Genomic DNA, 25,883 nt, shown 5'->3' on the forward strand with positions numbered 1-25,883 from the left:
TGAAAAGGGGATATTAGCCAATGCTTTTTTGGAACCTTGGTCGGCTATCCAACCTTTTAGCCACAGTGTACGCCTGAGAACCACTGCTGAGACTGATGCTCGCGCCATTAATGGAGTGGCGTCTAACGCCGCATCACATACAAACTGTAACCCCTGTATCATTTGTTCCAACAAATCTGATACCGCCTGAGGGACTTCTTCTAAGTCCCGGCGTAACCACTTAGTCCATTCAGTTACAGCCTGCGAAACCAGACCAATAGCAATTATTGGCCTGAAAGCTGATCCAATCAAGGAAAACATGGTGCGAGACATAGCTTCTATCTTGCGATCCACTGGATCTTTAAAAGACGGAGCGTCTTCCAAAGGAATAACCGTGGCTTTATTCAATCTAGCAATTGGTGAATCCACCACAGGTGGTTCTGTCCATTTCTTAATAAGGGTTTCCTCAAACGGATAACGCCTGTCAATGCGTTTGGAAATATTAAAAGTGCGTTTTGGCAGACGCCATTCTTCATCGATTGGATTGCCAAAACATTTGGGCAATGGAAAAACCTTTGCCACTTTGATGCGCTTTTTAGTCCCAAAAGGGATCTCAGTTTCAGCTATTTCTGATGGAATACCCTGTAACCTTAAAGTCTCTTGAACAGATACAATGAGTGCGTTTACCAACGCTTCCTCTCGGGCTATGGCTGATGCCGAAACATCCTCCTCACTGTCTGAAGAGACAGGACCCGAGACACCAATACCAGATGAAGTACCTGCAACTGCAGAAATAGGCTCAGAGTCTGAATCCGAGGTTTCAGATAATAAGGGGTTAGGCGGGGGTCGCTTTCTTGCGCCCTGTCCCTGACAAGCCACTTCCACCCGGGACACAAAAGTTTCCATAATGGCTGACAAAGATTCAATTGTCAATGGGGTGCTGGAGGATCCCGCAGACCCCTCGAGGGGATCCGGAGGAGATACATGAGTGGCAGGGTCCATGTTAATACAGGACACTTTTGCCAGCAATAAACAAAAAACTTCTTTTTTTTTTTTTTTTTGTGTGTCTCCCCCTAGCGCAATAGCGCCCCTCAGAGTACCTGCTTCTCGATCCCAGAGAGAGAGAGAGAGAGAGGGACCCCCAAGGCTCACCAACCGATGCAGTGCAGTTTCCAACAAACTGCAGCCAGCGTCTGTCTTACACAGACTGGAAGGAGCTGTTTGCTTTTTCCCGGGCAGAAGGCGTGGCTCCGCCCCCTGTGTACGCCTTCCGGCGTTCCCAGCCCTCCACGAGGAAGCTGGGCTCACAAAACATGGCCGCCCCCATAGAAGAGACATAAGACTCCAAAAACATGGCGGCCGGCGTGACCTGAGGACATACATGCATTCGGTCTACGGCAAAATGGCGGCGGACCGCCGATATCGTCTTCCCAGCACATCCACCTGCACTCTGCTGAGAGGTGACATATGGATCTACAGAGATACACTGCACATAAGGTAGGATTATACCTCCTATGTTTGCTGTAATGTTACAGTCTGCTGGGTAGAGTGTTAGCTCTTGAACCAAGTCCACTTCCCACAAACACATGCTGTATTACAAGGGGGACTTGTAAGTGTCAGATATATACTGACCATGTATGGAGGGGCCCATAATATATACTGCCTCATAAATGAGGAAAAAAGGGAACGTTTTACTCACCATACCGAACCGACAGGCACCCTCTCTTCATAATACCCTCTCCACCGAGGTGGGGGTTTGTGGACGCCTCGACTCTCTGGTCCCGGCGTCCAAGCGAGCTTTTAACTCGCAAAGTCAGCCCCTTTACTGGGACTCCGTCGCGGCCGACTCAGCGCACTGGTCTGCACGCGCTTTTAGGCAGAGACCGGGGTGACCACTGGATCTCACATCCAGCCCGTCGCCCGGCCCCGCATACTTACTTGAATATGTCGCGGCCGACCAAGCGCAATGCCTGGTCTGCACGCGCTCGTAGGCCGGCTGGGGTGACCACAAGTGTCGCCCAGTCCGGCATTTTTGCTTGAAGATCTCACAGGAAAAAAACACTGGAGAAAACTACCTAAAAAATGTCTTTTTCTTAAAGAAAAAAAGTCTTGCCAGGACCAAAAGATCCCAGCAAGGAACTTAGGTCCTTACTCCTGACTAGACAGAAAAAAAACTGATTCCCTGTAGCAGAGAGAGGGAGGATATACCCTCAGGGACTGCCCCCTAGGGTGGAGCCAGAACGTTTTGTCATTCTGCCTAGTCCTACTCCTGCGGAGACAACATAACCCAGCTCTTGAGAATCAAGAAGACTACGTCTGTCAATGAGCGATAGAGAAATAATTTTTGGCAGGACCACAAGAGATGTATTAATGTTTCTGTTGATCTGCATAGCCTCCAACAAATGGAAGAAAGATCTGGATATGTATTGGATAGCCGGCAAGGTGTCAGATACCACAATTTTTGATATAGTTCCCAGAAATTTGCACTTTTGGTGGAAGAACAGGTGGCACTCAGGGCTCTCCTCCAATGTTCAATAGAATACCCCATCTCAAAATCTTTTTCCCAAGCAATTATTGAGGAAGATTTAACAAATGTACCTTTAAACCAGTTGTAAAGTCAGAAGGTTTTATTTATCTTAATGCATTCTATGCATCAAGATAAAAAAAACCTTCTGTGTGTAGCAGCCCCCCCCCCCCCCCCCAGCACCCCTAATACCTTCCTGTGTCCCTTCTCTGTCCAGCGATGTCAATGAATCCCTCGGCCGCCCTGGGACTCTCCCCTCCTGATTGACTGAGCTCCCGCGACTGTCAAAGTCAGTCAGCCAATCGGGAGAGAGGGGGCAGGGCTGAATGGCAGCTCTGTGGCTGAATGTACACATGGAGCTGCAGCTCGGCTCAGGTGCTCCCATAGTAAGCTGCTTGCTGTGGAGGCACTCGATAGGAGGGAGGGGCCAAGAACACAGAAGAGGGGCCCGAGAAGAGGAGGTTCCGGGTTGCCCTGTGCAAAACTAACTGCACAGAGGAGGTAAGAATAACATGTTATTTTATTTATTTTAAAACTAGACTTTACAATCACTTTAATTGAGGTGATCATGGACCATTAGTATTGGACTGTCAGGGTATTGAAATAGGTAAGTGTATAATAACCCTCATAAGATGAGCGATCTGCATATACTAATAACTATTTTTTTTATCCTTACGCTGTTAGCTAGAAAATAGACAGGAACGGATGTTATTTTTACCATTTATGTACAACTCTACAGTTGATTCCTGGTTTCCGGCCTATGCCAGGGTTCTCTCAGGGCAGATGGATTCCGGGAAGTAAATGCTATATGAATTATCTGCCCTTACTCAAGATGGCTGTGGCTAGAAATGCTAAAGGGTGGTTTTCAAAGCAATTTTTTAACAAAATAAAGCATGGAGACATGTATGGATGGATGGACGCGTTTGCTTTGAATAATAAAAACAAATTAAACAGAAATTTAGGTTTGTATTGGTCAAATACAGTTTAGTTCCATTTTAAGTCAGGTCTCAACAGTCTGCTCTCTCCTTCTTTCTGTGTTCATATTAGAGATGGAATGCTGCTGAGTCAGTCACTGATGGGAGTGGGGAGTAGAGTTGCTGAGAGATTGCTCTTAGTATTAAACAACTTAGGATGAATTGCTTCACAGTGCCTGCAGGTACAGAGGTCAGTGGGAGCTGGTTTCAAGCCTCTTTGACAGTCTGTTAAGAACACGCACATATTTGCATGTCTGGAGTGTGGCCAGATTTGTACTATAAAATAAAACATTTGGTAAAAAATTCTCAGATTTTGGAGGTGAACGCACTTATTCTGGTTCATCTTATTGCTTACAAAAGGAAACCTCAAGCCTTACAATCATTGAGTTATAGCACCTGTGCGCTAAAGTTGAAGCTGCCATTTGCACACCCCTTTCTAGCACCACTACTTATAAGCCTTAGGATACATTCACGTGGGCAGCAGCTAAATGCCACCTCTGGATGCAGCAACATTGATATGGCTGCATACAAACAAGCTTCAGCCAGTTTGTGTGTGGCCAAAAACTCACGAGAAAGGCAATGCCTGGACACACACTGTCTGCTCTCAGGGTTGGTTGGATAATCCATTTGTGTGTAACTGCTCATATGAACTGTTCCATGCAAACAGTGACAGCACCGGCCATTGAATTGTAGAGTACAAATCTAACAGCTGCTGCTGTTCACACACAGTGCATGCATGCAGCATTTAGAACGTCGGCAAGAATTGACTGATTCGCTGTCTGTGTGAATGTAGCCATATCCAGCTTCTCTGTTCTACTAGAAGTAGAAATTTTTATAGCAGCTCTCCCATCTATCAGGCTGCTCCTCTATTCATAGAGCACATCTCTACAAGAGCACCATTACATCTAAAAGAAAAAGACACAAGTCTGTTGATTTACAAATTCATGTGCAGCAGGTTTACTACCCATTATTTTTGGAGCAATGTCCCTCCATATAAGAAGTGGCCAAGCAGCGTGACCCCTTTTCCTACAGATATAGATCCCAACTTTCCAGGCTCCCTGAGCAGTGGCTGGAATAACCAGCATGTACCTGGTGACTAGCTGTGCTGTCTTGTAGTATCAGTAATATGTAGCCAGATACCATAAGAATGCAGTATTTCCTTATGTTGCGTGGTCGTGCAGCATCCCTCACTATATTAAACATACTGAAGGAAAGCCCAGCACAGTTTCAAGGAATATTGAAGATGAGTAATATGGGCCTTCGGGTAAGAAACATGACCAGTTCTCAATTCCAATGCTTTATTACTGCTAGATTGAAAGCCTCTCAATACACTGCAGTTGCATGCTCAGGACACAGGGACATAATAAGGGACAAAAACACATGGGTGTTTTTGATGATGACTTGTAATTACTCTGGGCAGCAAAGAAATGGTTCATTACCAGCAGCTGAAAAACAAACCTGGTGTTGCTTTCAGGCAGAACCGGAATAGGGGACCCTTTGTATAATTTCACCAAAGAGTCAAAAGCCGTCAGTTATTTTTAAAGAATACCTACTTTATTTAGAAACCAGGATATTTTGCTTATTTTAATTAGTTTATGCTGAAGTTACTGAATACAACAGCCACTTTTACCTTTTTTGTTTTAGCAATAATGCTCCGATACGTCATGTTCATGCCCTTTGCCTCAAAAACACCGTAATCTAATTGAATATTGAAAGCCTTCATAGCAGCAGCCAAACACACAGGCACAAATATTTAACCTAAAAAAGGAACAAAGCATACTAGTGGATATAATTATTATAAAAACCTGAATTGACTCACTAGAAGCCAGTAAGTTCTGTCTAAAAAGTGGAAATGCTTACAGAAGGAGAGAACAGAGTGGATGGGGTACTGACCTATCCAAGGGCTTTATGTTCCATTCAGCAGGCTAGAAGTACACTGCACCAAGCAATACTCCTTAAAAAAAAGCCTGGATCTTGAACTGGGCTATGCAGTCATGGTGGGCATCTGGATCACAAGAGTAGCTGAAGAGATTTACTAACTTTTTGGTAGGTAAAATAGTTGACCCAACTGTTGGAGTTTAGCTTCAGGAGGCATAAGAAAGCCATAAAAAAAAAAGCCTGAAATTTACTCTCCTTCTCTCTTATACAACTCCAACCCCCCCACCCAATTAACAGTATATTTATGTACCATTGTACCCATATGTTTCTGATGGGTGGGGTACTGACCTATCAAAGGGCTTCATATTCCATTCAGCGGGCTTTAGACGTACACTGCACCAGCAATACTCCTTAAAAAAAGCCTGGATCTAGAACTTGGCTATGCAGTCATGGTGGGCATCTGGATCACAAGAGTAGCTGAAGAGATTTACTAACTTTTTGGTAGGTAAAATAGTTGACCCAACTGTTGGAGTTTAGCTTCAGGAGGCATAAGAAAGCCATAAAAAAAAAAAAAAAAGGCCTGAAATATTTACTCTCCTTCTCTCTTATCCAACTCCAACCCCCCCACCCAATTAACAGTATATTTATGTACCACTGTACCCATATGCTTCTGATGGGTGGGGTTCTGACATATCAAAGGGCTTCATATTCCATTCTGCAGGCTTTAGACGTACACTGCACCAAGCAATACTCCTTAAAAAAAGCCTGGATCTAGAACTGGGCTATGCAGTCATGGGGGGCATCTGGATCACTAGAGCGGCTGAATAGATTTACTAACTTTTTGGTAGGTAAAACAGTTGACCCAACTGTTGGAGTTTAGCTTCATGGGGCATAGGATAGCCATAAAAAAAAAAAAAAGGCCTAAAATTTACTTCCCCTTCTCCCTTACTCAACTCCAACCCCCCACCCATTGACAGTATACTTATGTACCATTGTACCCATATACTTCGGATATTAATCAAGCCCAGTTTTCAATCAATCTCTCTGACCTACCCCCTGGTGTCTGCTTTTACGGGAACAGTAAACACATGTGGTTGGCCAACGATCCCCAGAGGTATGGTCAAAATTAACCCCAAGGCATTATATCTTTATCCCAATATAATAACTTAAAATGTGTGACTATTGAGAAAATACAAAATGACATAATACAGTCTGTCACTAGCAATAACAGAGGTTTTCCCCACTGTAGTAGATTCCACCCTACCACCCCAAGTATTCCCACCCTGCCAGTAGAGCGGGTATACTTCTACTTCCTATATTAATGTGACAACACTGTCACTTCTGTAGCGGTTTCATCCTGTAGTATAGGATGTGTTAAATAGTATACGGTAAACCCCTGTAACACAATTTTTCCGCACAGCTTGGCCTGTTGAAGGAAGCTGCAAATAAAAGATCTACTGGCAGGGTCAGAAGAGAATCCGAAAAACAATGACTGTTGTGTTAATGCGACAGACTGCATCATAGATGCCATTTTTTATTCTACCCATAATTCCACTTAAAATTCCTCAGAGTACACAAGGTGCACTGCCTGCTAGGACTTCAAAACACCATCTATATGCACAAGCTACCGCAGCCATTTCTCAAGTCACTGTAGTCTTTTTCACCATCCATAAAGGAATTGTGGGACACTCCAAGTGATATTAAAAAGAAAAGCTTTCTCTTTTCTCTCTTACAGAATTTGAGGCAGAAGCATAATGGATATTAACTGCTTCTAAAACATCACGGAACTAGGACAATACCAATCAAAAAGGTATTTTGTCCAAATAACCCCCATCGCCGGGACCAGCTCCCAACATACCTATATTGCTATAAATGTACATTATCTGTCTGTAGTGCACATCCCTCTGTCATTACTGGTAAATTACAGCTTGCTCAGAGCGGATAGAGACTCAACGCTATCATCTTGTCAAGTCAGAAACATAATAGTTTTCACTTTCACAATTCTATTTCACTGTTCAATTTGATGACGGGCTAGTAATAATGGAATAAAAAAAAAAAAAAAAGGAGGCCAGATAAAATATGCAGACAAGGACAGGGTGATATGTGAAACTTTTATACTGCAAAAGACATCTTCTGTTGGATATGAGAAAATCTCCGGAAAAACTAGACTGTTAACATTGGTTGCCAGAGTAACATTAAGTCCTAGGAATACTGAGTTCCTAAGAGGTCATGATTTATGTATGTGATCTATTTTCAAGGTATATACAGCGATGTACCTATAGGATTTGTAGCAGTTTCTATTATAATGGAGAGAATAGGAGAAGACAATTTTCTTCAACCTTTCTCAGACCCTCCATACAATTTAGAGTAAACCTACAGGAAGCCTGAGTAATTTAAACTCAGATTAGGATTAAAAAATAACAAACAGCGGTTACCATCAGTAAAAAACCACATTGTCAAATAGTTTGTGGATCTAGAAATATACAGCTGTATGGATACAGAGATTAATGGCTAAACGTGTATGCAAACCTCAACCTTCCATGTAAAACCTCAAGATTAGATGAGCATTTTTATGGCTGGAGACCATGCATGTTCTGTAATTTTTGTGAATGATTACAGGAACAGCAGTTAATTCAATTTAGGGGGTTAAATAGTTTCAATAAAAAGGAGTTTAGGCTTCCATTATATAAATACTAACTGAGCTTAGCTGGGTTACATCACAAGTGGGGAATGCATGGACAGCAAAAAGCGAGGAGGATTCCATGGCTTGCTGGAAGGAAGTGGACACTTGGCTATGTGGAAAGGGAAGAAAGACACAGATGACCAAGTGCAAGAAGAGGGAAGGCACGGTCCCCACATTTACGTGCTATAAAGAAGAGGGAAGGCACAGTCCCCACATTTAAGTGCTATAAAGAAGAGGTCTTTGTTTAAACCAGGGATATGCAAACTGTGGCCCTCCAGCTGTTGCAAAACTACGAGTCCCATCATGCCTTTGCCTCTGGGTGTCATGCTTGTGGCTGTCAGAGTCTTGCTTTGCTTCATGGGACTTGTAGTTCTGCAACATCTGGAGGGCCACGGTTTGCATATCCCTGGTTTAAACCATCGACTTCAATGGAACCATGTAACATCCACTTCAACGCAGAAGCCCCTGATTTAAAGGCTAACTCCACCTTTTGCACCATTTTACACTCGTATTCTCAGAGATCTGTGAATCAATGGACTACAAGTCCCGTCTGCCATTGCAGAAGACGGACGTGTAGTTATCAATGGAACAGGAGTTCAGTAGTCATCACACTTATGGTGCTTTTCCACTGCATGGAACCGAACGGTTCGGCTCACTTTTGTGCTTTTCCACTGCTGGTACCCCATGGTACAGTGTAGGAACAGTTCGGTACGGTACGGAGGCACTTTTCCACTACATGGAACCGAATGGTATGGCTCTCTAAAACAGTACCACCTCGATTGTGGTTCCAAGAGGTACCATACCGGTACCATATCCCACAATCCTTAGCATGCAGTCACTACTAGCCACTGATTGGTCAGAGAATCGTTGTTATCCCACCCACTTAACTTTAGTACTACTTTAGTGGAAAAGCAAACCATACCAAACCAAACCGTACCGAACCGTTCCAACACCGTACCATGCGGTAACAGCAGTGGAAAAGCAAACCGGGCCAAGCAGGGCCGAGTAGAGCCGAGCCAGTACTTGCAGTGGAAAAGTGCCATTAAAGTCTGTCAACACTTCCTCCAGCTCTCCAACTGAAGGTCTGCATCTCTGTACGGACAGAAAGCTAGAGGAATTAATCTGAAGGAGTCAGGCACTGCACCTGCAATCCATTGATTGTGGGTGCAATGCTATGCAGGCTTCCATAGAAAAAAAAAAAAACATGCTTTTTCCTGCAAATACACTATATGTGCATTTTTTTTCCCCTAAAGGTGGACTTAACCTTTAGGTAATCTTTCATTGAGTTGGTTGATGAGTGATTACTTTGATACTTAAAGTGTTGCTAAACCCAGGAACCTGCATTCACTATATCTGGTCTCCCACAGTACATGGAAATGCAATAGTTTTAGTAATTATAAAATGCTAAATATCTTTTTCTAATCAGAAATCCTTAAAGCTTGAAGGCAGAGTTTTCATTCTCCCATGATTGTCCTATGAGGCTGCAGAATCCCTGACCCTCTGTCTGATTGGCCATGTGCTGATCACATGCACTCTCCCAAGAGAAAAAAACAAAAACTCTTAGCAATACACACCAAACTGAGCATGTGCAGCTTGTCCCCTAGCCTCTGTACTATCCAGAGATGGTTTGAGGACTCTGGAAGACAGGGAGGATCAGAGAAGGCAGGATCAAACTGTCTTTTTACACAATGCAGAGGATTAACCCCTTAGGTTCCACAGTGAGTATACCAAGCATGCCTTACTGCATATACAGACTGATTTTACTGTTGGGGGTTTAGTAACACGTTAAACCAGGATAAAGGTAGTTCAGTTTGATGGCTTGCACATAATTACAGTTCGCACTGTACATATTGGTTACTCTATTTTGGTAAGTGTGTTCTTATAAGGGACTGAGGCAGAAATTAGGTTAGAACTTTCTCTACAGTCCTACCACATTCCAGTCCATTCTAATGGTGGATAAGGCTGCCCAAAGAAAGGACCATAAGGAAGGAAGGAAACAATTATAAGAGTAAATAGGATATTAACAGATTTACAAAGGTTTTTTTTTTTAAATCACGAATAGACCATTTTAAATAGTTTCATTCATTCACTAATAAGGTTTGTGTCTGTCAAGGTCACATGCGGAGCTCTGTTGCCATATGTACAGATCACTCATCCCAAACTTACTTTCTTTTGAAGGCCACAGTGGAAGATGAAGATAAACATTCCTTGGAAGGCATTGAACACTGTGAAGAGGTACGTCATTACAATAGTCTCCTCGTTGATGTACAACAGACCAAAAGACCACGTCAGTCCCAACAGACACAGGAGTGCAAACGCCCCAAGAACCCAGGACCTGAAAACAGATAGGACTACGTCAATGGTTATGAACGTAAAACTTAATCTCAAACAATGAACAGAGGCGATTGTGATTATGATTTCTATTCAGGCTTTGGCATTGGAAGAGTCTGTTCATAAAGACAATAAAGGCTACTTGATTTCTCAATGACATGAGCTTCATCCTTGAAAGACTATACTGCTCAAAGCTGACATTGGCTCAAACATTAAAATATGTATCCATATACATGACTAAACTGCATTTGCTGTCATTGTTAGCAAGTTCACAGCATACAAAGGCGCCAATACAAACAGCTTGATCAATGCCAAACAGCTTGCATATATGGAGTGAACATTTTATGGTATATCCATGGTTTTTAGAATAGCAAATCAAGGTAAGGAGAAACTTAAAAAGGAGAAGATATGATACCAATAAACATTGATTTAGATAAAAAAATGCTACTTATTAACATTCAAAACTATACCTATCCATCTGCTTTATTGGTTTTTTTTCTGTATTTGAGGTATTCATATTTTATACATACACAAACACTCAAACCACCGGCATCTTCAGCGACTGATTAAAATAACTAGCAACCAATAATATTAGTTCTTTCATTTTGAAATCTGCAATTGAAAACCAGTTGCCAAATAATTGGTTGCTTGATAACACAATAAGAACCTATAAATGCATAGTTGTTTTTACAGAAGACATGTTTCAAGTCAAATTTATAGAGCTTTGTCTATGCTTTCTTTATAATGTCCAAGACTTAAAAAAAAAAATAAAAAAAAAATAGTATTGTATAAAAACAATAAATCAGTATTTTTAACCTAGGCCTATAAGAAAAAAATATAATTTTTTACAGTGCTCAATAGCTTAAGCTTACACACACGCAACTGGACAAGTCAGAAAAATTACTGCACAAAAACAAACAAAAGATTTCCTAGCACACTTAGCCAGCCTGCAAAACAACTAAACTGACCCTGGCTGAGAGTAAAAATCATATATATATATATATATATATATATATATATATATATATATATATATATATATATATATATATATATATATATCGGCCTTAAGTCTAAATTTCCAGAGCCTCCATAGTAGGAGCATATATAAGAATGGATAGGTTAAAGATAGGTGTGCCTGGAGGGAGCCCACCCCTCCTTAAAAACACAGGAAGCACGTGATGCCCAGCAAAAGCACCATGGCAGCAAAGGCATCCAGTGCATTAATGCACCCAGCTGTAGTTAGAAAAATGACTACACCTCCTCCCACAATATTCTATGCTTAGGGCTCTTAAATATTTGACTTAAAAAGAAAAAAAATCATAGGTGCATCCTAAATTAAGAAACAATATTTGTAAAACAAAGATTTAACTTAAATCAAAGATAAAAAGAACAACCTTTAGACAAACCAAATTCACAATAAAATGTGACCACACCATTATATTTTCCTTTTGAATTCAGTGACAAGTTTTACATTTAATTATTATACCCGATTGGCAAATGAGTAATGTGAGATAACTGGTCTCGCTATTTTCCATCTACACCATCACAATCCTCCAAAAAGAAGCAAAAGCAACCCAACTCTTCACTATACACAAATAGACCAGAATGGTTTTTAATCCAATAGTTTTATTTCCAGCACCCCTGATGTTTTTGCACAGATCACACATGAATGTTATTAAGCAGCTTTTTTTTTTGCTATAAATCAAGTGCCATTTTTTTAGGTTAGTAAAATAATATTTTTCTGGGCTCCCGACATTTAAAAAAAATTGGTCAAAAAGGGAATTCCTGAGGATTCACAGCTCAACGCAACAAATCTAGAATCAAAATCACTTCTCAATATATGATGTCTCATCACAAAAAGCTGAAATGAATATTAAAAAATATACTGCATAAGCAATGAGGCACATCCTGACAACACAAATGAGAAAGAAAAGAATAGAAGAGAAAATAAAAAAAGGAAGTCCATGATGAATGGGAAGTAAGAAATAAAACCAGCAAGGAGGGGCAAAAAATTGCCATGTGTGACCCAACTAAAAAAATGAGCAGAGGAAAATCGAATGGAGGACAAGGAAGATTTGAGTTAGGGCATTCCACATCTAGCTAATGGTCTCTTACTTGATAAAAGGCTTATTATCTTCATATCTAGAGAGCATTACAAGCAGAGGAGAGAAATCAGATTGTTAGAGACAGAAGTGGAGCAGAAAGAATGGAGCATTTTTTTTTTTTATTTTTTATATACACAAGGCAGAATTAGGGAGGAAGAAAAAAAAAAATATATAAAAGGCATTGTTCAAATGATAATTTTTATCAGGGGAGGTTTTGTAAAAGGGATTGTGTCTATCCAATTAAAGAAAAGGTCATGCTACAACTGTTAATGTAAGGATTCACCTTACCCAGGTAAGTCCGTATTATAGTAGCCGTCACATACACGATAATTACTGGAGTGGATAAGACAGAGGTAGAAAAAAAAAAAAAAAAAGAAGAAGGGAAAGATAAAGATAGATGCTAAAACAAAAAAGCTCTCCTAACATGCAACATGCACTGGAGAAGCACATTAGTCAAAGAACTGCACTAACTGCTATGTCCACATTCCCCTGTGCTACTAAAGGCTATGACAGCCCACTTCCCACAAGAGTCTCTCTTTAGTAGATATCAGGATAGGATACTAGTGCCATTTAGAAGTGCTGCATTATCTTCTGCCTCTCACTGAATGCTAACCTACCCTTTTTCCATCTGCTATTCACTTTGTCATTGGGTGCTGTATACCCTCAAAACTAGATAAACCTCCAGGCAAACTAAGCAGAGGCCTAAGGTCTTCTGGACATCCAGTGGGCCCATTTACATGCTCCTGCATAAGCTGAGGGGTTTGATAGTACAATTGGTCAAAGCTGTGCACATGGCTGCCAATTCACAAGGGAAAATGTTCTTGTAGGCAGTTGGTATATGATTGGGTTTGCCATTACACCATCAATGTCAATCAATGAGTTGGGGGACAAAAGCTGCTACCTTACTGATAATCCAATTTGGCCCTAATCCATTGGTGCGTCATGAGATTCCATGAAACCAAGATGCGTTTGATCAAGTGTTTCAGGTGCAACATGCCACCTTAGGAAAGTGCTGCAATGTCCTTTATCTAGGCCAGAGTTTCTCAACCAAACTTCCATTGAACTATAGGGTTCCTCCAGCCGTTGCTAGGGGTTCCTTAAGCAATCAGCAACTTCTGTCTCTCCGATAAGTTCTCACTGACACCATTGATCTTTTTAGCTATCTGTAAAGGGGTAAATTCTTCTCAATGACCACAAGCGTAAGGAGAATTCTTCCCACGGACCATCACACTAATGTAGGAGTTCGAGATATAGTCATTTTTAGCAGGGGTTCCCTTATTTCAAGGGTTCCTCTGTGTTGAAGTGGTTGACAAAGGCTGATCTAGGCATTGGCTTTTAAGTATAGCACTAACATGCCATTTTAAAGGCAAGCTCCATCTACATCAGATACCTTTGCATGAGAGCTAGTAAGCCAAATCATTTAGCAAGTAATTGTATTGGAGCAATATATCAGCACCACAATTCCCACCTCTACCTCATGGTTGTGATTATGTCAGAGAAAATAATTGCATCAATACCTCCTGAGGAATTCCCCTATAATGTTTAACAAGTATGGCACTAAACCTATTTGCTACAGTGCTTGCAGAGAGGCACCTCTGTTGCAGTCTAGTGGGTGAAGGCATAAACTGCTATGGGGAATGCTTCTTACTGGGAAATATAGGAAATAAAGGATGCTCACCTGGTGATCTAACACCCCTGTAACCCCATGACTTCAAAATGGCAGTTTTGTTTTGTGTGTGCTTTTAACCCAAACTCACCTAGTGATGCAACTTCTGATTACATAATAGCTATCTTGCCTAAATGCTACAATATATTCGGTACCAGTATGACTTGAACAAGAATGACTGGTGAAATCTTAATTCTGCAGCAGACATAAGGGTCATGTGAAGTCTGAGCCTTTGCCTGAAATGTCAGAATAACCATCTGTCAGGGGAGCTCCAGCCATAAATACTATAGAACTCTCTTAACCGAGCAGTTTTCTTAAAACCCAACTCTCGTTAAAAACAAAAAAGTTTGCCCATGCAGTGGGGTTGTGCCTGCACTGAATGGGTCAACTGCTCATTTCGTCTAGGTTTGAGGAGAAAGCCTTTACTCACCCGATCCTTCCATCAACCAGAAAATGGCGCTCACCCCACAGCCCAGTGGTGGATGGTTCCTGCTCTATGAAGCCTGCCCTTGGCTTGGAATAGTCCACAATTCAAGACCACTGGAGCATGGGGTTGCCAGACCAGTCTGGTGCTGGGAGGATCAAAGGTTTAGGATAAGCAAATCTCCTTTCTCCTCTCCCCTAGACAAAAGAAAGGAGCAGTTGACCCCTGCAGTGCAGGCACAGCCCTACTACATTGGAAAACTTTTTTTTCCTGGAATTGGGCTTTAATGATTTGAGGGCATGGGCTCAGGCTTCACACAGCTCGTCTGTGGTACTTAATGAGTAGAATGCTAACAAATAACTGCAGCAACTAAACAGAGGGAGAGTTTTTCCTAGAAAATCATTTGTCCGAAAGTCCCTTTAATTTTTAAACTTTGTGATTTTGTTTTGCAAAGTAAATCTTGGTCACTGCTTGCTCACTCTTCAGTTATTCAACTAAAAAAAAAAGTGAAAATAGAGAAAGTCCCTGGAATTTTTATCCTCAAAACTATCGCAATGCAACCATCACTTTCTAAAGGTCACACCATAAAAGAGCAGCTGTCAAATAAGAGGCTCCTCTAGTGTACAAAACCTTCCTTTCTGTAGATCTGAAGTGGCATTGGGATTAAAGCAAACATTTGTTTAATTAGTCACACACAACAGATAATCTGCAAGTTAACATTAGTAATAAAGAGTCAATTCTCGCAGGAGAGCTGGATTACAAGCGAGAAGTACTTCAAGCCCTACATCTCAAAGTCATTTAACAAAACAAACCTCACATAATCATGTCAGCCTTGTGGACGAGAACATCATTTTAAACTGTGCTTTAAATGCAAATGAAATTACCCTGTTGCTATGCAGTACTTTAATTTATTTACGCAATTTAGGAGCGTCATTTCAGCGAAGGCATTATCTCTGGACACTGTGTAAGTAGCAGTGCGATGGTAGCCGGCCTAATCGCACAGCGACATCTTTACTGCTGACTGATAAACTGCTCAGCCGTTATTGCGGAATACCCTGTATCCATTGGAAGGAGCAGGTCACTTACTTAATGTTTTCCAAACGACTGGAATCTGGCTTTAAAGAGTTGGAATGCTTCATCATTTTGCACAGCGTGATCACCAGGAAAATGGTGTTGACCTGCATTGGAAAGAAAAAAAAAAAAAAAACGATTAAACATCAGTGGTGATACAAATAAACCAATGAATTCCAGCTGAAATAAAAAAAAAAATCTCTGGACAAAGACAAAAACAAAATATTAAAGTACATCTCTGCAAATACACGATTACCAATATTTTATCCCTTAAGGACTATTCAAGTACAGAAAAATACCGGTTGCTCTGCCAGAAATCCAATAGGCTCCAAACTTCCTGTCAGAGCTGTCTAGAAAGCATAATCAATGTTGTCAGCCCTGCCTGCTGGACTAGAGAGCTCCCCTATCCTCCAAGCCTTTCAGTCCTACTCCACACTGCATACATTGATTTCTTTCACAGCAAAACAGATGTCGCTGTGAGCCAAGAGCCTACCCTTGTAGGGAAAGGGCTCTTGGGAGATGTAGTTCTGGGAGGTGTGCCATTACAGTAGGAACTTACCTTCCAGCAGCTGCCCCTGCGAGAATTTTACAAGCCTGGTGATGTCACAGACAGTAAGAAAAAATTTTTTTTTGCTAAAGGAACAAGTAACATCTGGACATACACTTTAAAGTGATTCTAAACACTAAAGGTTTTTTACCTTGATGCATGCCCTGTATTAGGGTAAAAAACTTCCATTGTCTGTTACACCCCCCTCCCTAACACTTACCCAAGTCTTCTATTGATCCAGCACTGTGCCTGTCAACAGGTCTTCCCTTCCTGGTCTTACAAGCATTTGACATTGGCTGCTGTTGCTGTCAATCAAATCTAGTAAAGGAGGGAGAGGGAGCAGATGCACCCAGCCCGACTCAGGAGCGCCTGCTTGTGTTCCCCCATAGCAAGCTGCTTGCTATGGGGGTCACATACAGAAGAGGGCAGGAGACTACAGAAAAGGAGGCTGTTCTGCCTGATACCATTGCACAAAGCAGGTAAGTTTAAACCTATTTTAATTTTAAAAAGTTTTGCCTTTACATTTACTTTATTACTTTATAGAAAACTAGAGAGTCTTTACAGATACAGCCAGATAGCTGAGTAAATGATATTCCCTTAAAAATGAAACCTGACAAACAAGTACAGGGTTCAAATACATCTATGTTTATATTTTTATGCCAAAAGGATTTGTAATTCTAAACAGCAGTTTAGTAATTTACCCAAATGTTTCACATTGCAGAGTCAGACAGGTGACAGAAAGTTCGCAATCAAGCAGCTTGTCTTCCTGGGTCAGCATTTCAGCTTCCTATGTCACTTCTCATTGCTTAAAGTAGGATATTGATGGGGCTGGAGCCTTAGGGAGGTTTACTTGGGTATCCCAAAATGGATATCTAAGTGATGGGTGAGCTAAACTGAGGAACTGGAACAGTGGCCTTAGATTGTATAAATTATGTTTGAGTGTGAAAATCGAAGAGCCGCACCAAGATTCAGAGTCCGAAATGAGGTTTTATTCCAAAAATACGGCAGGTGCGACAGCCAACAAGTTTCAGGGAAAGTTTTCTTATCCGCTGAACCAAACTGTTTCGGTCCCTGAAAGGCATCAGCTGCAGCACCTGCCATATGTTTGGACTTGGAACCTTGGTGGAACGCTTTGATCTTCACACTCAAACATCACTGCTCACCAATGGATAGTGGACCCACATAATCTTCCCTCTGACCAGTAAGCCAAATCAAGACGGTGATGCTAACCCACAAAGTAGCAAAGCGACCCTCAAGATGGTGACGCTAACCCACAAAGTAGCAGAGTGACCTCAAGATGGTGATGCTAACCCACAAAGTAGCAGAGTGACCTCAAGACAGTGATGCTAACCCATGAAGTAGCAGAGTGACCTCAAGACGGTGATGTTAACCCATGAAGTAGCAGAGTAACCTCAAGACGGTGACACTAACCCACAAAGTAGCAGAGTGACCTCAAGACAGTGATGCTAACCCATGAAGTAGCAGAGTGACCTCAAGACGGTGATGCTAACCCGTTAAGTAGCAGGGTGACCTCAAGACGGTGATGCTAACCCATGAAGTAGCAGAGTGACCTCAAGACAGTGATGCTAACCTATGAAGTAGCAGAGTGACCTCAAGATGGTGATGCTAACCCATGAAGTAGCAAAGTGAAATTGCTGACTAGCAGAAGATAGTATCACAAAATCCCTAGCCCAAATTACATATTTAACCATCTGATGCCCACACACAGAACAATAAGCCTTGTGTGGAATTTGCCATTAGCCTGCACCCACAAATTGCAGTTAGGACCATATGCAGAGAAGCAACGCACCCGTTTGTTACCATTTTCCTAACTCTGCCCAAACGTGTTCAGCTCTCACCCTGAAAGGCAAACTTTGCAATTCCTCATGCATGTTCAGCAATTCTGCTAAGTGGCAAGATTGCAACATGCGCCAGGCTTTTTAACGTATTCTGACAACAAATGTCAGTAAATTGAATGTGTACTTCCATATTAATTAACTCTCGTTACAGCAGAGGTTGATGTTTTCATGCCATGCTGAATTTGCAAGTCAAAAAAAAAGAGAAACACGTATGTCTGTTCTTCCAGGGAGAAAACTGGCTCAGCAATCAATATTTAAACAAAACTTTTAAAGCAAAAATGATATTCTAAATAATGTATTGCTTTTGTCTAAAAATTGCAGTGAAATTTCTTTTGTAAAAATGCCTCGGCGCTGGTATTTCCAAGACTCGAAGGTGAAAAAAAAATAACACCTTAATACAGTTTAGAACTGAGGTAGGTCAGCTGAGCAGGGCATGGAAAATTTCACTTGCTTCTATGACCCTTTTCTGAGCTCTGAAGTCCTGACCCTTTCCCACCGTTCAGAAGTCCCGCTCCAAGCATTTTAAAGTTCATGTTCCTTCTGCTCCTTTCCTTGGAGCCAAATGTCTGACTCCTAAAAATCTGAGAAATCTTTAACGCCTGATTCCTGGGAGGTAGAAGGTAAAGCAACCTGAAATTACTTGTAGGACAGAGAAACAAAATGGAGAATTGCTCATCTCACTTCCCAGACTCTATCGAGGACCTCTCAGGACTGTGGAGTTCAGCACAGTACAAACTTTAAAACTTTAAAACTTGTTGGATTCACTTTTTGTAAAATGCTTTTCTTTTATAGTATTTTTCACTTTTATTTATTTTTACTTTCATTGGCACTTTTTCACTTTAGGGGATTGTATGGATAATTGCACCGATATTTAACATAACACAGTTTGATTATTACAGGTCAGCACTGTATATAAAGTAGATTATCCTCCCTATAACAGTGTTATATGTGTGTACCCTACACCTAATCACAGACAAGAGAGAATACAGATAGTGAATCCGTAAATACAAGTGCTCTTGTCCGATGGATGGTCAAACCATCCATGTGTAAGGGTATACACATATAACACTGCTATAGGGAGGATAACTCCTCCCTCTTTTTCTCCTTTTGGATTGGGTCAGCTTTGCCTACATGGCCCACCCCTTTTTAACATTTAATGTTTTTATATTGATTTTTCAAAAAAAATGTGTAATTTTTATAAAGCCATTTGTGTATATGTGTCTCATGTTGTGCCTTTAAAGTCCACCATTCATGAGGGTGAATCTCCCTAATCGGGGGGGGGGGGGGGGGTCACACAGCAAAAAAAAAAAAAAAAAAACTAGCAGGGGTTCTAATCCCTCTGCACTCTTAGCCAAATTTTTAAAAAAAAAAGTTTTGCATTTAGTTGTATTTACTGGGCACATACGCCCCCTTCCTGACCAGGCTCATTTCAGCTTTCAGGGCGGTCTCACTTTGAATGATGACAATTGCGTGGTCATGCAACACATTCTATATGAAATTTTTATCATTTTTTTTTATTTTTTTCACACAAATATAGATTTCTTTTGGTGGTATTTAATCACCGCTGGGCTTTTTATTTGTTGCTAAACAAACAAAATTTTGTAAAAAAAAAAAAAAAAAAAAAATTTCAAAGTTGGTTATATAATTTTCCAAACAAGTAATTTTTCTCCTTTAATAATATGCGCTGATGAGGCTACACTAATGGGCAAGGATAGGCTGCACTGATAGGTAGCAGAGTGACCTCAAGATGGTGTAGCAGAACTGATGGGCACTGGTTAACAGTACTGATGGGCACTTGTAGGTGGCACTGGTGGTCACTGTGGTCCTCAACCCTGGCCTACAGGGCCCACTAACAGACCAGATTTGCAAGATAACTGAAATACATCCCAGGTGATATCATTTGCTGCTCAGTGATTGCAGTACTCTAGTCTGCATCTCCCCAAGGTAATACCTAAAATCTGGCCTGTTAGTGGACCACTGCTGTATGGACCACTGTGAGGACCACTGCTGTATGGGACCGATATCCCTCTTACTTAAGCCTGTAATTGCCTTTATTATTTTCTCCTCACGCTGCCCTGGACCTGACCGCACTGGTGTGAACAACGCCATTGGAAACCATATAAACTACTTTCCATGCCTTTTTGATGCAGGAAAAAAATGCACTGAACTGCATGTGGTTTGAACTGGCCTTTAAGCAACACCTAGTGGCAGGAATTTAGAATATAAAATTACAAAATATTAGCGTAAAAAAAAAGATTATATTTATGTATCACATTTCCTACTTCTAGTTCTGTCTATAACAAAAACAAAACACAGCCTTTCATTCATTTAACAGCTGTAAATAGCAGAAAGCTGTGTAGCCTTTACTATTAACTGAGCATTTTTAATATACATGGTGTGTTTATTTTTACAGCTCTGAATATGATTCACATAAGTATTTTTTTTATTACTTGACAAGCCCTGCTCCTGGCTTAGGAGTAAGCACAGTAGTAGGTGCCAAAATGTCCCTCACTCATCTTAATGTGTGGGTGTTTTCAAACTAATAAAATGTGAAAAGTATGCTCTGTTTTTCTTATTGCTGCTCACAGGTTCTCTTAAGGCAATCATAGACATGTTACTATTATACAAAAACTTTGTTGCCATTTTATTTACTTTGAGCAGTTGCATAAAAATCTAAATTAGCAATCATTAAAAATAAGATTGTTTCAGCGTAAAGATGTGGACCCTTTTAAACCTAAAGGGTTAGTCCAGATCAAACTGAAATTTCTGCTATGGGTGGAGATTGGTAATCAACAATAGGGAAGGCCTCCTATATCTCTGGGAATTCCAGATTCAAGGCCACCTAGCTTTGCCCCCTTAAGGTTACTTCTTCAGTCTTGCTTTTGGCAATACTTTTTTTTTTTGTGTAACATAAAATAAAGAGGCAATCCAAAATGTGTGAAATGTCCAGGTAATGGCCATCACTGGGGTCCACAAAGGATAAAAGGCTGGGGGTGACTCAACTCATCAGTATCTACTTAAATCTGCGATTAATTCTGGTTAAACCTAATTTTAAATTTACTACTAATGACAACTTTTCAGTTTCAGTGTGCTGGTTGCCAGGATTTTCTATAGCTGGCACCACATTCAAATATTCATACTTTCTCCACTGGCAGCAGTACCCATTCATACACAGGGGATATGGGAGTACTCAACCTCTTGCTTTTCTAATTGCATCACTAACTGTCCTTGAGTTCCTAGTACCAGCAAATCGTTGTACAGAATAAAGGATCTTCATCATCTCAAAGTTTTCAGCCCTAAAAGTGCAGTCATTGGAGAGGGACTTGCACAGAATGCTATACATGTAAAGGTAAACAGAGGGGCGCACTGTGTCAGGGGCTGATCATGTGAATAAATAAAAGACCACGCAAGATGGGGGTCCTCGGCTCACATTCCATCAAGTACACTATTATGCATGGTGTATGCATGTTCTCCTTGTACATGCGTGGGTTTCCTTTGGGAAATCCAGTCTCCTTCCACACTCCAAAGACATGCTGGCAAATGAATTGGCTTCTGTCCAAATTGGCCCCATTATGTGTTGGTATGTATGCATAAGAGGTAGGGATCTTAGATTTTCAAAGCGGAACGTCACCTCCTTCCTCCTGCCCTTTTGGAAGGTTTTTTTTTTGGGGGGGCGGGGGGTGTACTGGATATTCCATCTCCAGACCGGCATCCCTCTGGGTCTCAATTCTGAGTGGGATGTGAGTCATTTCTATTGATAAGTGTGATAAGAGTGATAAGGTGACATCTCCCTCCACCATTAGTGGATATACATGACCTAAACGTTTATTACAGGTCATATTTTGCATGATTTCTATTCTTGGAGGATATTATATTTGTCTTTGTCCTCCTCCTTTTTCTGGAACCCCTACAAATGTATACTAAATAAGTTGTTACGGATATTTCTAGTGCATATTGGCAGACTTTCCCATATACCTATATTATTTTTATGGGAATGGTTTAATCAATAAGTGCTTTTGCATGGAAGGAATTATAAGAGTTTATCTGCATTTTATATTTACTTCTATACGAGTGTCACTATGGTTGATGAGTTTTCCATGGTTTACATAGATTTTATTATTTGTATTTTTATCTACTTTTCTTTAGTTATATTTTTCTATTTCGTTCAGTCTTCTTCATTACCAATATATTTTTCGGTATTGATTTATATATTTTTTTGTTGGGTCAATAATCTTGGTCTAGGTTTTATTTTGTTTGTTTTTGTCTGTTTTTTTGTGATCTGGACCTTTTTTTTACTATGAAGTGGGATCATTTCTATACTTTAGAACATGCCATTTGAGTATCTGTACATGTATATATGCATGGCTCATGGATTTAATGGCTACTTTTGAAAGGATGGTTAAACAAACAGCTAAGGAAGAGGGGAGCTTTATTGGCACTGCCCCACACCCATGCAGGGAGGGACTATTTAAGAAGTGTCAGTATAGTATCCCTGGGTTATGAATAAGCACTGCATAATTGTGTGAAACGTGTCAACCTTCTGTACCTGCTACTGTCCTATGTTGACTATTGTTGGATTTCTGCTGGGATGTTGCAAAAAAACATACTCATCGTCAAGGTGTGCAGCCACTTTCTTTCTATACATGCATCCCACGGAAGAGAGCCAGGGCTAGCACCCATGTATGGAGTCCAATCCATTCAATGATCTAACCTGGAGAGGCACACTCTTCTTTCATTACTAGCTTTAGCAGGTACCAGCTCCCACGCCCACTCTGACCACCTAGGTTAGGGATGGGGAACCTTGGCACCCCAGATGTTTTGGAACTACATTTCCCATGATGCTCGTGCACTCTGCAGTGTAGTTGAGCATCATGGGAAATGTAGTTCCAAAACATCTGGAGTGCCAAGGTTCACCATCACTGGCCTAGGTGATCGGAGCGGGCATTTTCCTTCCTCCCTCCAACCTTCTGAGACACATCAAAGCCAACTGTAAAGCCGCAAGCAGTTACAGTCAGCTTTCTTTGGTAAATATGCCAGTGCTGGAGACCAGAATACCGGCGAAGAACTGACCCAGGTGAGGACAGCGCTGGTCCTTTTTTTTGTAGCAGCTGACTTAAAAAATGTTTTGTTAGGTCTGAAGAACCGCTTTAAGATTCTTGAGGGCAAGGACTGATGTGAATGTACAGTATGCGTACATTTCCAGCACTCTATAAATGCCTGTAATAGCTAAATAATGGATTCACCAAGCGCACTGGGCTGGTCTCTCTCTATATCAACAGAGCAGAAACCGGTAAGATTTTTCAGTAACCATTAATGTTAAAATCCTTGTATTATACATGTCTAAACTTAAGGGACGTTTTTATTTTTTCAAACAAAAACTGGAGCTTCGCTTTAACATCCGCTGTAAGCTGAAGTAGGCCTGTGACCGCTGTGCAAACTATTGGATAATATCTGAGCCGATTTGAGCGGAGAAGGGCAGTCGAGCAAACACTATAAAATGCAGCCTACAAAAAATTCATTTGGGAAATCTAACAATGCACATTAGACTGACATTGGGACCATCGCTTTGAATTATGTCTCTCACCAGTTACTTTCATTATTAATAAGGTTCAAACATAGTTTGCCAACGGAATGGAAAGGATGAGTGAAATAAGAGTGAACATTTAGCCATTGTACAAAGGAGTTTTAAGTGGGGACTTTGGGACACACACGATATAAAGCTAAACGGAACACAGAGAACTTGTGTGCCAGAGAGTAAACATAGTAACAGGATACAGAAATAACTCACATCTGCTACCTGCTTTCTAATCTATGGGGCAGAATGGCAGATCAGTGAGTTAGAAAGGCTAGGAGAACTATAAAATGAATATTATGGCCAGAGCTGTGTGCTTTACTCATTAATGCACTGTTTTCACTGCCATCCACACTTGTCAATTTTGGGCTCCTATTTTAGCTTCTTGTTACCATCCATCATAAACCGAGATGGGGAGGCCAGCAGAAAGGTAAGCGGTCTATGAAAAGAAACGGGTCAAATGGAGGGCAGCCAACAGTAAGTTACATGAAGATTGTTTGTTGACTCTCCTTCAGTGTCCTTCAGTAAAATGCTTTACACTGCTAGGTATTACAGCAATTTCTTTTTGTTCCTGGTATTATGCTAAAATTTACCATCAGGACAAATCACAAAAACGATTTGTCACAACCCCTTTAAATCATCATTTTGCAAATACTGTAGGCTGTAAATGCATTTAATGAAAAACCATAAATTTAAATAAAGTAATTTAATTAGAGAGGCATCTGGGTGGGGTGTGTCTGCTAGAAAAAGAAAGTTGGTTTTAGCGTTACGTAAGTGGTGTGCAGCTCTATACTGAACATATTTGGTATTTAGAAGAAACAGCAGCCCCAGAGGAGTGTAAATGAAGGGCGAGGCAATGGCGATCCTTGGAGAAGCACCAAGTCAACGATGAGTCCCAATTTATTAATTAGTGTACAACAGCTATTTGGCGCTGTATGAGACCAGCAAAGGGTTAACATCTTCTTGCTCCACACACATTGGCAGAACAAGTGCATGCCTATGCGGAGCAGAGGATAGAGGCGGGCTCAGTGCAAAACTGGTTGACCTGACAAAAACCCAGACCCCCAGACCCTGCTTTCCTTATCAAACACATTGGGGTTAATTTACTAAAGCTGGAGCACTCAGAATTTAGTGCAGCTGTTCATTGTAGCCAATCAGCTTCTAACTTCAACTTGTTCATTTAAGCTTTGGCAATAAAACCTGGAAGCGGTTTGGTTTCTACTGTGTTTCCCCGAAAATAAGACCTACTATAAAAGTAAGACCTACTGTTATTTTTGGGGAGAGTTGCAATATAAGCCCTAGTTTAGGGTCTGTAAAATCCTAGCATCCACTTTATTACCGTTTTATATAATGTTCAGGGTGTTTCTGTAATCTAATAGTGTAAAATACCTTTGGTACAGCGGCGCTCGGTGTTCAGCTGATCTCCCACTCTGCTCTCCTTCTCTTCTCATAGCTGTCAGCAGGGGATCTCAGCCTCTCCCCTCTGCAGTGTTCAGAGCAGGTGACGGAAGCACAGAGTATTAGATTATACTTGTGTGAAATACCTTTGTTACAGCGCTGCTCTGCGCTTCCGTGACCCCCAGCTGTCAGCAGGAGAGAAGAGAAGGAAGAGCAGAGCGTTAGATCAGCTGAGGGCTAAGCGGCGCTGTCCTGAAGGTATTTCACACTATTATATAATACTCAGCGCTTCTGTGACCCCCAGCTGTCAGCGGGGGAAAAGAGAAGGAGAGCAGAGCGGGGGATCAACTGAGTTCCGAGCGGTGCTGTACCAAACATATTTCACACTATTATATTATAATACTCGGCACTTTCATGAACCCCAGCTGTCAGTGGGGGCGAAGAGAAGGACAGCAGCGGGGGGGGAGGGATCAGCTGAGCGGCGCTGTACCGAAGGTATTTCCCACTATTACAGAAACACACTGGACATTATATAAAACAGTAATAGAGTAGATGCTAGGATTTTACAACCACTTTTACTAGGTAAAGGCAGGGAGGGAGAAGACAGCACATTACAGATAAGCCCTATCCCGAAAATAAGCCCTACTGTGTCTTTTGGTGCCAAAATTAATACAAGACCTGGGCTTATTTTCGGGGAAACATGGAATGCAGAGTTGCACCAGGTTTTGCACTCTTCAGTTTTAGTAAATAAGCCTCATTGTCATATTTGTCTTGGTGTTCTGGAACTAGACACAGACAATACAACCTTAAAGAGAATTTGCACATAAATAAGACATTAAATCGTTTTAACTAAAAGGAGGCCCACAACG

General features: G+C 41.1%; 1 protein-coding gene across 19 annotated transcripts in view; it reads right to left on the reverse strand.

Annotated features, from left to right (window-relative positions):
• ADGRL2 (adhesion G protein-coupled receptor L2) overlaps nt 1-25,883 on the reverse strand; it is a 191,478-nt gene that overhangs the window by 13,073 nt on the left and 152,522 nt on the right. For 12 of the 19 annotated variants that reach the window (XM_082265137.1, XM_082265141.1, XM_082265136.1 and 9 more), the window contains 4 exons: nt 15,654-15,745; nt 12,766-12,810; nt 12,488-12,514; nt 10,205-10,373 (listed from right to left, as the gene is read on the reverse strand). In XM_082265137.1, coding sequence (XP_082121263.1) covers nt 10,205-10,373; nt 12,488-12,514; nt 12,766-12,810; nt 15,654-15,745 — 333 coding nt within the window. The remainder of the gene's footprint in view (nt 1-10,204; nt 10,374-12,487; nt 12,515-12,765; nt 12,811-15,653; nt 15,746-25,883) is intronic. The other 7 variants (XM_082265130.1, XM_082265140.1, XM_082265143.1 and 4 more) reach the window with 1 other exon arrangement.

Source organism: Pelophylax lessonae, assembly GCF_965119305.1.
Source record: "Pelophylax lessonae genome assembly, chromosome: 8".
Classification (NCBI taxonomy): domain Eukaryota; kingdom Metazoa; phylum Chordata; class Amphibia; order Anura; family Ranidae; genus Pelophylax; species Pelophylax lessonae.